Source organism: Archocentrus centrarchus, unplaced genomic scaffold, assembly GCF_007364275.1.
Source record: "Archocentrus centrarchus isolate MPI-CPG fArcCen1 unplaced genomic scaffold, fArcCen1 scaffold_55_ctg1, whole genome shotgun sequence".
Taxonomy (NCBI): domain Eukaryota; kingdom Metazoa; phylum Chordata; class Actinopteri; order Cichliformes; family Cichlidae; genus Archocentrus; species Archocentrus centrarchus.
Window position 1 is genome coordinate 1,682,308 of NW_022060277.1, and position 11,210 is coordinate 1,693,517.

The following is an 11,210-nucleotide window of genomic DNA, read 5'->3' on the forward strand; positions in this document are numbered from 1 at the left end:
CGAGGCCCTTTGCTGCACCACTTCCTCCACCTTCCTGCCGCCTCTTCACTGAAGGTCCTGATAACAGTCGGAGGCGTGCTTACTGCTGCATCTCAGTGAACTAGAACATTGTGGCAAAAGTTGTTTTTTGTAAATAACAAAGGTGAACTTTAATTTTGATGGTTCTGGTTCATGAAATTCAGTATCTTAAATTATTAACTGTCCATCACCATACATCGTTAGCGAACAGGAATGAAGGACTGTGAACTAAACCCACTGTTTGCACTCTCCACATCCCTCCTGCTGCTGTGGCCTCCAGCTTCACTCTCATGTCTTCCCCTGCTTATTGTGGTTTTATTTTGGGATAAAGGATTTCATTTTTTTGAATGACTCGGGTACCAAAGAATTCCTCATGGGTCCACCTGAAACCTGTATATTGTGATGTAAGTCCAGTGGAACAAGGTGGACAGCGGAGTAAGTAACCACCAGAAATCAGAGGAAACAGAAGCATTTAATATTTGTAAATACTGGAACAAAAATCTTGGTAACAATCATGTTTAAATAAACAAAGCACCATAAATTACTTGACACCACATCATACCTGTATTTGTCTTCTGTGTAATTACAGAACACTGAGTCACTACTGTCCTTATCAATACAGAACCACGTGTCTGGTACTCCTCTAAGATGGAGCATTGAACACACTGATGAATGAATGTATATATGGATGTATATATTCTTCCATATTTCTTTTTTCTCCATGTTTAAGGGGGTTTCTCTTCCTGTCTTTTAGGCTGTAAAACCACAGTGATGGATTTTTTGAAGGTCACGTTTCATAAACTGCACACAGCTTTGAACTGACCGGTTAAAACCATCAGTCTGGTTTAGTGCAGCTACCGAACACGAAGGACAGAAAGTTTGAAAAGAGGTGAAAAATAGATTTTTTTTCCCCACATAGAGTTTAATATGAAAGCTTTTTGTCTCTTTAATGAAACAGAAATACAGTCAAACTGCATCACAGTGTGAACATACAGCACAAAGGTGGGAGAGGAGCCACAGCTGCCTCTGCCGTCTCAGTGTCCACCACACAGGAAGCTGTGTGAGCCTCTCAGTCCTCAGCAGAGGACGACTGAAGCTAATGAGGGTGAGACCAGAGACGGCAGGACAGACGGCTCTGTGCCGCCCACGTCACCTTCAGGTTATTGAACACGCCGACTTTAAATCCAGAGGAAAGAGCGAGAAAGATTAAAGAGCCAATCAGTTCATTAAGATCACAATTTGGGGGGGGGGGGGGGGGGGGGTCGTCACAGGCCAGAAAATATCAGCTGTAATTTCATTACATGTTTAACTGTCACAGAAATTTGATGATCAAAGTAACAAATGATCACATGATCGCAATGATCAAGACATTCAATGTAAATGAACAAGTTCAACACACACACAGAGACTCACACACACACAGATTTCTGGGGCTGGCTCCACAAAGACCTCTCAGGTGAACTGGTTTGTTTCATGGTCTAATAATCCGGGAACATTTAAGCTGAAGTGACAATCAGAGACTCCGGTCCAGTTTTCCAGACGTTTTTCTTGCACTCCACTGGGAAAAATCTGTGGGTGAAACAGAGGTGCAGGAGTGTGCCAGAGAGAACTGCTCCATCACTAAGTGAACGTGTTAGCATGTCCAAGTGTGACCCCACCTGTCATCCAATGCCACCCCCCACCACCACCCCCCTGACTAACATAAGGCCTCAGGAACATGGAGGAGGTTTTATGTTACTCAGGGTTCAGTGGTTTGGATATGTCCTGCAGCAGTCTCACTCAAGTCTTTGTGCAGCCAGTCCTACATTTGAGTTCATTCTAACAAGCTGTGAATGTTAGCCCACCATCACCTGGTAAGTTTCTGGAAAACAAAGAACTGAATATATTTTCTGTGCTGAGCAGGAAGCTTCCAGACTCAGTCCACATGCTGAATGTCCTCATCTGCAGAAGCTGTGATCGTTCCCAAAGGCTGCTGTCACAGTGGGCCTGCAGCAGCAGCTACTCCTGTTTGACTTCTCCTTTCAGCTTCCTCTTGATCCGTGAGTACGGGCTCAGCGTGTCGTCCATAATGAAGTCGTACAGAACCTTCACCCAAGATGTGTACTGAGGCGGTCATCATAGTATTCTGCAGCTATTTTCCTGACCTGAAACAAGAAGGAATTGGAAGTGAGAGTCTGGATGCTTTCTGCAGTTTTCCTGCCATATAACTCATTTCATGCTCAAACACATAATGATTATTGTATTATTACTGGAAGGCTGGGTGGTGCTGAAATTAAATCATCTGGAGCTGAAAGAAATTCAGCAGCTGACCTCGTTCACAGCCTGCTCTGACTGATTATTATTATTATTATTATTATTATTATTATTATTATTATTATTATTATTATTATTATTATTTCAGCTTTGGTTCTTATTTCAGGTCACAGAGGGAAACAGAAGGAAAGTATTTATTCAGCTCTTTTACTTTGCTCCTGTGCACATTCAGTCAGAATATTATGTATAATCTTATAAAGTATAAAATGAAAACGGAACGATTTTAAAACCAGGTTACACTGTGTGCCCATCTGAGCTGGAGGGAACATTTTTCAAACAAACATTCCCAACAGAAGAGAAACCTGCACGTCTCTGAGCTTCACTCACCATGGGCAGCCTGCGTCCTGGAATGCTGGGGAAGTCATGGTGCTCATTGTGGTAGCCCACATTGAAGGTGAGCAGATTGAGGGAACCATAATAGGAGTACGTCTCGTGACCCTTTAGGAACATATAGTGTTCAGCGATGAAGTGACCAGAAATGGGATGCAAGCCCATTCCCAGCATTGAGCCAGCCAACATGTACACCACAGGCTTAGCCCCCCACAACCAGCAGAGCAGGATGTCAAAGGTGATCTGGAAAGCCACATTGGTCAGCTCCAGCTGAGTGATGGGTTTAGGGTTGATGCAAAGGGGCCGTATAGCATAGAAAAGTGGCTGCAGAATAATCCAGACAAACTTGCGGAGGCGAGTGCAGAAGAACCAGCCTTCGAACTCAGTAGGGATATCTACATCGATGCCATCTCCGCCCAGGTAGCGGTGATGGTCCCAGGTGATAGCGTTTGAAAGAAGCAGAATAGGGCAGGCCGACCGGCAGGTTTGCAAACATGGCGAAGTAGCGGTTCCACATGGCCTTGTTGTTTCCAAACGCTGTATTGTGGAGATCTCGTGAATAGCGAGGGTCATGAGTGGTTGATGCAGCTGCCAAATGCATAAGTCCAAAACAGGACCCATTTCCAGTCTAAGTCTTTGACCAGGTAGAAAGCTGTAAACTGTATCGCCACCATCATGCACACGATCCATTTCAGCCTCTGGTCAGGACCCATCAGAGTTTTGATTTTCTGGATATTTGGCTGGAAGAGAAACACAAGAGACTCGACGTCAGTGAACATTCAAATGCTGAGAATCAAATTTTGCATCTGAGGACTGACGGTCCTGACATCACCGAGTGGAAACTCCTTCATGCATCTATCTTAATCTTATTATCAACAATGTGAACTTTAACCCTACTTCACCCAAGTATCATAGTTTATTTTTTATGTAATTTTGCCTCTAAACTTGCAAAATCATTCTCATCTTTCAGAAACCATCTGAATTTTCTCTGCAGCCCAAAATGGTCAAAGATTCACGGAGACGTGAGCACACGTGAAACATGGAGGAGGAGCTGATGTCCTGTCTGTGCTCAGACAGCAGCACCTTGTAATGAGTCAGCTCCTTTTTGTCCCTTTTCCACTGCAAGCCTCCTCGCTTTATTTGCATTGAAAGCAAATCAACATTACAGGAGTTTAATTTTATGACTGCTGCAGCATCGAGTACAAACCCTACGACTGTCAGACCGCAGTGACCTGTGAGACGGCCGAAAGCCTCACAATCTACTCAGTTCACTTCTGTTTACACGGCTCACCAGGCCCAAAGTAGACACCATCAAACCCATCAATCTGGAGTCCAGTTAATGGACCCCAAGATAGATTCTGTCTGTGTGATAATGGTAATTTATCTAACTGCAGGAATGTATTCAGAAACACCAGCCATGAGCCCAGCCTTCAGCACTTCAGAGTCAACTCAAATCAGAGTTGACTCTGAAGTCCCTAACCCTAACCCAAAGGTTGGAGTCACGTTCGTAGGCTGAAAATCAACCAAACATAAAAGCTGAAGCCTCATTTAACATTTATCTGCACCAGCCTCGTCTGAGCTCAGCCATTCGGCCGGTGCGAGAGCCGAGACGGAGTGAAGACGACAGAAACAATCAGCTTTGTGTTTCCACGCAGTCACGGTAAAAAAAAATAAAAAAATCACACTCTCAGGTTCACGTGGTGCTCAGCAGAGTGTTAATACAACGGCAAGGAGAAGCAACGGCTGCTGCTCATCAGGCTGTGAAGGTTATAAGAACATTCCCAAAAAAAGGCAAGAGTACAGTGAAAAAAATGAGTCACACGTGGAACACATTAAAATCAAATCTAAAACTGGAAAACACATTTTAGTGAAGAGAAAAAGGAGAGTTTTGAAAAATGAAATAGAAAGAAATGACTGTGAACCTGGAAAGCTAAGCGACATAAACGTACAGAGGAATATCGGTGAGTCTGGCTCAGATCTGAGCCTGACCACTGAGCATGAGGAAACCCACTCTGGAAACTAACTGAAACTAAACTGATTTCAAAACAAAAGGTCAAAATGAAATCTAAATAAGAACGGATTAAAAACTATGATAACTCTGTTCTGTGGACAGATACAAACACCTCAGACTGGCTGTGTGAAAGTGTGACACACAAACTTGTGCACACAGACTGGAATACTCTAACATGTATCACACCAACTACAACTGATTCACAACTCTCCAACCAGACTGCTCACTAGGACCAGAAGCAGAGCGCCTCTCCGTTTACACATCTGCTTTAAACACTAGGAAGAGGATTTTATAAAGCACGTCACAGGATCGGTCTCACTGCTGAACCAGCACAGCCCTCAGGTCCTCTCTGTGATTGATCTTTGAGTTCAGTTCAATAATTACTGCCTCCAGCCACCAACTGTTCATAGAGCCCACCCCCACAGTCTTACCATTACTTAATGCTTCAATTTAAATATGATCAGTTTCTCTCTGTTAGCAGCCTGTGCACCACAACTAAACCACTACTTAAAAATCCCTTCTGCGAGGCAGCTGCTAATAACAAACCAATTTATTTTATCTCAAAGATTCTTGGAAAAGTTATAAAACAATTAACTGATCATTTGCAAAGATCAGTCATGGAGTTCCAGCAGGTTCTGTGCTGGGACCAATACCACTCCTATAATTCACTCCTATAGAGACAGCAGCCAGCTGTATTCATCTATGAAGCCAGATGACACAAATGAACTAGTTGAAGTGCAGGAAAGGCCTGGAAACCGTTTACACTCAAACTTTCCTTTTTCATAAAGCTCACAGTCAGAGCTGATCAGGTGACCCTCAACTGTTCCTTAGTTATGCTGCATCAGGTTCAGTGGTTCTTTCTCCTCTTTTCACTGTGTTTATACACCACCACTGAACATGAGTAATTATTAAACTCTGCCCCCCCACAGCGTGCTTTTGGTCCCCTCACCACTGAGGGACTGATTAAAGGTCTGTATGAAGCAAACCTTCAATAACAAGTCAACCAACAAGCTTGCTTTACAGGTGATCGGTGGAAACGAAGACACTGACACAAACACACATTTTTTATTTTATTTTCTGGCCACAGCAGCTTTATTTGCAGCAGAGGAGAGACAGGAAATTAGGGAAAGATACGGGGGAAGACACGCAGGCAAATTGGCAACGGGCTGGGCCACGAACCTGCGCCGCCCGCACCGCGGCACGGCATATTATGTAGTCGCCAGCTTTAACCACTGAGCCAACCGGGTGCCCCACAGACACACATTTTTTCCTGTGTCACTGGTTATGTCAAACCCTGTGGTGCTCAAGTGTGATGCAACGAAACATGTGAAGGCCAGCAGCCAACAGCTGTCCATGATAAGCAACCAAAGCCACACGAGGAGAAGCTGTGCAGCCTTTTCAAACACACTCACACAAAAACGAGCAGCGGGGCCTCGAGGCTGCGTGCTCTGTTCGCACAAAAGCAGCACAAAGACAAGTCCCAACACCACGGCTCACATCCTGTGTCATCACCCCCACACCATGCTGCCTCTCCTACAAGGCTAAGATGGCTCCCAGGGAGGGGCCTGAGACCACACACACACTCTACATGCTTACACTCTTTACAAGAAATAACAAAAACAAATTATGTACAACTGTACTTTTGGTAATCTTATTTACAGACCCTGGATAAGTTGTGTGTAAACCCATTTGTTTTACTTCTCTCACAAGCAACCAAATGAATCAGTAATAAGCAGTAAATGCAGTTATGTGCAATATTTGTATTTATCAGATGTAAGTAAAACAAAACTGTCTAAATTTAGTCAAACTGGGACATCAGTGCCAGGTCAGCTTCTTCTTTAGATCTGATGTTTGACCATTTGTTGCTTGTGTGTGTGTGTGTGTATGTGTACATCTTTGGCATAATACTCTTTAAAACCTGTATGAATATAGAAAGATCAGCATGACAGGACAAAGATCTGACCAGTAACAAACTTTCAAGCTGGGTCCAGTTCATGAAGTTTGGAGGTATCCCATCACAGCAGCATCCTAACCCTGCACACTGGATTCAGGAAATGTGCATGAGTGTGCACACAACCACTCCCCCACCTCTCTATAGACACAGACATGTTTATTTGGAGTGCAGTTAGCAGTGGCAATGCTGTGAGAGCGAGGCCTGCAGTGCTACGAAAGCAGGAGGAAGTCTGACTGAAGAAAGGAAATAATAATAGTGACCAAGGAGGAAGCTACAGGAGACACACCCTTTCAAAGGGTTTCCATGGGAGCGATGATGGCTTAAACAAAATGATAAGAAAATGAGGCTCAGGCTGAAACGAGGGAGGTTCTGACATCATTTCCCCTCACACACAGTGTGACTGTGACCGAAGGAGGAAAGCAGACAAGTCTGGATACCAAAGCTGATCTAAAGCATCACTGGCAGCAGCAGCAGCGTTCCAACTTTCAGGATTTGTTCACAGGTATGATCAGAGCCACTTCCCCGTTTGTTTGGAGAGTATGAACAAACTGAAAACAAAACACTGATCAATCACACAGCGTTAGACTTACGCACACACTGTTAGAGGATTCATCCTCAGTGGGCCTCGTTCACATCCTGGTCTCACTCACAACACAATACTTTATGTTCACTAAGAAACTGAACTGTTTCCCATCTCTGCAGCAAAAAGACATCAGAAATGCAAAAGCTGTACAGAAGCACTGACCGCCCTCAGTCAGCCAGCGCTGACTCTGACACCAGTGGCCAAGGCACCACCTGATTCAGAGACAATGAAGGTCCTGTTTATTTGATGCAAGAAAAGCAGCATTCAGTGTGAGGCTGCTGCCTGTACTTAGTAATGTGAAGCACCCATCCCAGCATGCATGCACACACACACACACACACACACACCATTCTCAGTTTTCCTGAGTATAAAAACAGGTTATTGTCCATAGGATGTCATTTTCAAGCTAAAATGTAAAGTAGTGTATGTTCCTCCATGTCTTAGACCTTTTGTCAGTTTCCTATGAGAGTAATCTGATAATATTTGAAACGTTAAAGATCTGACGGCCACTGGAACTACAAAACAGAGCTCATTTTTTAATTCATTGCTACATTAATGAGATAAAAATGATTTTAGCAGCTTTACAAGTTGGAATTCTGTCAACTAACTGACCACATACTGTGGCTTATATATATATATATATATATATATATATATTTGTATAGTTATGACAGAAATATGTACAATTTTACTGTACATGTGAGCAGCAGTTTGACCCCGGACTGCTGCACTGTAACTTGAACAGAGCTGTCTGTCACACTGACCTTGTGAATCGGTGCTGAAATGAACTGTTTGCAGTCACACTGCTTCACTGCACCGAGCATTTGGTCTGGAAGTCTCCCTCCAAAGTCAACAAACCACTCCTGAGACCAACTGAGAGCACTCTGTGCGTGTGCGTGCGGCGGACAGGGTTAAACCGTTACCGCAGCTCTCCTCGGGGATAGTGGACGCGCAGGGAGTGGCGCAGCTACCGCAGCAACTGCTAGCCGAACATTATTATTGGTTAGACTGAGTTGAATAACTGGAACTGCCTCGTATGTATATGTTACGTATATAAAAATCACTCCACTTAAAGCTGTATGACGGAAGTGTGTGTCTCACTGCGCTCAAAGCTAGCCTTGCTGCTAGCTGGGAGCAGCAGCTACGGGTGGTTGAGGAACCGTTAGCTTGACCCGATCAGCTGATCGGGCCTCCACGGTGGCAGGTTACACCATTAAAAGTTTAACGAAAGTCAGTCGTCAAAACAGCCAAGCACTGAGGTGAACTCAGCTCTATCCAAGTTAAACATTGATTTATGCGTAATTTGCTAACGGAGAAGCTAGCTCACCCAGAATCTCTTTTCTCCGGTCGGCGTGCGGCTGGTCCGTGTACACCCACTCGAAGTCCTCACGGGCCACTCGGTTTCCCATCTTTTTAGCAGTGTCGCGACGACTTACCGCTGCTTCGCCAAAGAGAAACTGTCCCGGTGGCTTCTTAAAGAGAAACTTCTCCGAGCTCCGGTCTACTCTGACGGCCCGCCCGCGTGTCTGACGCGCTCACGGCGTCTGTAGCTCCTCCCACCAGCGGCTGTTGCTACGCAACGCAGCGAATTACTGTTACATAGTAGCGACCCTGTGCTGCTGTTACTTTGTTACTAAACTCATGTTGAAGCGAGAGGAAACTAATGCTGTGCTTCCTGTTTTCCAGACGATCTTCCCAAAGTGCTGTTCCTCTGACCCTGAGCTTAAAGCTTCTTCTTCGGGGGTGGAAGCACTTCTCCAGCAGGCCTGGATAGAAGCAATAGTTACACAACTAAGTCTAATTCCTCCACTTCTCCTTCTTAAAAGCGGCGTGAAATTAAAGTGTCACTAAAAAGACGAAGCTGAGTCCAGAACCCAGCAGGGTCTCCACAACCAGGGAGAAAGTGGCTTGGAGTAGAATCATGAAAGCTCCCACAGACAGTACTGAGCTTTGGCCGAGGTTGTTATCGTTAACGAAAACGAACCAGATAACCAAAAGTGGAAAAACATTTTCGTTAACTGAAATAAAAACTATGATTAAAAGGAAAAAACGATAACTAACTGAAACTGTGTTGTGTGTTATAGATAAAAGGTTTATTTCAAGCCTCGTGGACTGAGATGAAATCATTTTTTTCCACTCTAGCAGTTTTAGCTGGGAACGCCATCCAGCACCTCACTGTGTGTGTGTGTGTGTGTGTGTGTGTGTGTGTGTGTGTGTGTGTGTGTGTGTGTGTGTGTGTGTGTGTGTGTGTGTGTGTGTGTCACCGCAGAGTAATGGCAGCGGTCCCATGTGGGATTTCTTTGAGCCACCTGAGAAGCGCACAAGGCGGCTACGGAAACAACGCAGTGACCTGACCTGCGCCTCTCGACAAATGAAACTAAAGGTCGGATCCACGCAGCCCGCAATGATTATGATCAGTGTGTTCCGCATTGCTGAGTCCTCTCGTGTATTTCCGGGTGCTTTTTCCCCTGCAGTTTTTGAATTTATCAGTGAGAGAATCAGGAATAATAATCAAAACATCAATAAAAGGACTCACAAATGTCATCAAATTCCTGGAGGGAGACTGAAACTATCAGAATAGACCTGAGGGAATGACCCAAGGGAAAAAACTGGGACAAATATGTTTGAAGACGAAAACCTGAGCACCAAAAAAAGTCCCAGCGTGCGCCGCATATAAAACACCGACACACGACCACAAGGTAATTAACACATATAATCCAGCTAAACGAGCACAAATGCGGACAGAGTAGGGAAACCACTCTAAAACCGAATTCAAACGGAGGAAAAAAAAGTTACGACGAAATAAACTAAACTATGATGTAAAATCCAAAACTATTATAACCCTGGCTTTGTCCTGATGATGTCACAGAGGACATGACCTGTTTTCAGTGACAGTCTCAGTTACCTGCAGCTGCCAGGTGAACCCTTTCAGACATTTTTACTGCCATGTTGTACTGAGCAACACACTGTATCACAATGATGTGATACAATCTTTATAATGCTGCCCAGTCTGCTCTATAAGACAGCTGCCAAAAGACTAATCATCACCCAGTTGAGGTCAACAGGTTCACCTGCATTTTCCACCAGTGACAGAGGGCAAGGCCAGGAAATGCAATATAAACCCCAGCAAACCGTTTCAGAGGAGGCACTCACTTTTAAATCAGTGGAGTGTAAAATGATTCGGTTCATGAGGAAAATGTTCACTGTATAATAAAGTTAGGCTCTGGGTCACACAGTAGAACCAGGACTTCAGTGAAAACATGCATGCTGTGTAATGTGGAGGGGTCCATTTGACAGACACATGGACCGGGCCCCTCCCACCCTCTGGACCCTCGAGCACCCCACTGTCTGCACCTTCAAAGGTTCTGCCTTGGAGTAGCACCGCCCCTTCCAACAAGGCCCAGAGGTATTCCCATGAAGCTGTAATGGAACAACTGGAGAGTGTGAGCATGTGGAAAGAGAAGCCAGAGGAATCCGTGTTACTCTCGAGTCACCATCCATCCATTTACTTACAAATACTTCCTTTGCTGAAAAATGGGCAAACATAACCCACCTGCAGCAACACTTTTACACACAGACCTCTAACTTTGCTCGGCTTATATTTCTTTAAAGGTGAGCTGCATAATTGATGCACGTCGCCCCGAGCATGCTGAGTGTGTGACCCGAGGCCCGGTGTTTCCCTGCACAGATGCTGGATAGAAGACAGTGAGGCCTGACGGCCTTTGTGCTGCAGAGACTGACCCCTCTGGACACAGTGGACCCTTGAGTGGCAGCAGAACACCATCCTGGAGAGGTGGGGTGGCCGTAGCTCAGGAGGTAGAGCAGGTCATCCAGTAATTGGAAGGTTGGTGGTTTGATTCCTGGATGCTGACGCCAAAGTATCCTTGGGCAAAATACAGACCCCCCCCCCCCCAAGTTGCTTTCTGATGCAGCCATCAGCAGGGCAGACCCAGACATGTCGCCAGGCTGAGACAGAAAACCATCCACACCTTAGAGTTACC

General features: G+C 45.0%; 1 protein-coding gene across 1 annotated transcript; it reads right to left on the bottom strand.

The window, feature by feature from the left end:
* Positions 1-471: 471 nt before the first annotated feature.
* Positions 472-8,774, bottom strand: degs1 (delta(4)-desaturase, sphingolipid 1). Its single transcript, XM_030725422.1, is given in 8 exon segments — positions 472-2,129; positions 2,132-2,162; positions 2,659-3,096; positions 3,098-3,210; positions 3,213-3,236; positions 3,239-3,386; positions 3,388-3,401; positions 8,537-8,774. Coding segments are annotated over 8 exon segments (963 nt in total). The 5' UTR covers positions 8,619-8,774; the 3' UTR covers positions 472-2,016.
* Positions 8,775-11,210: the final 2,436 nt, after the last annotated feature.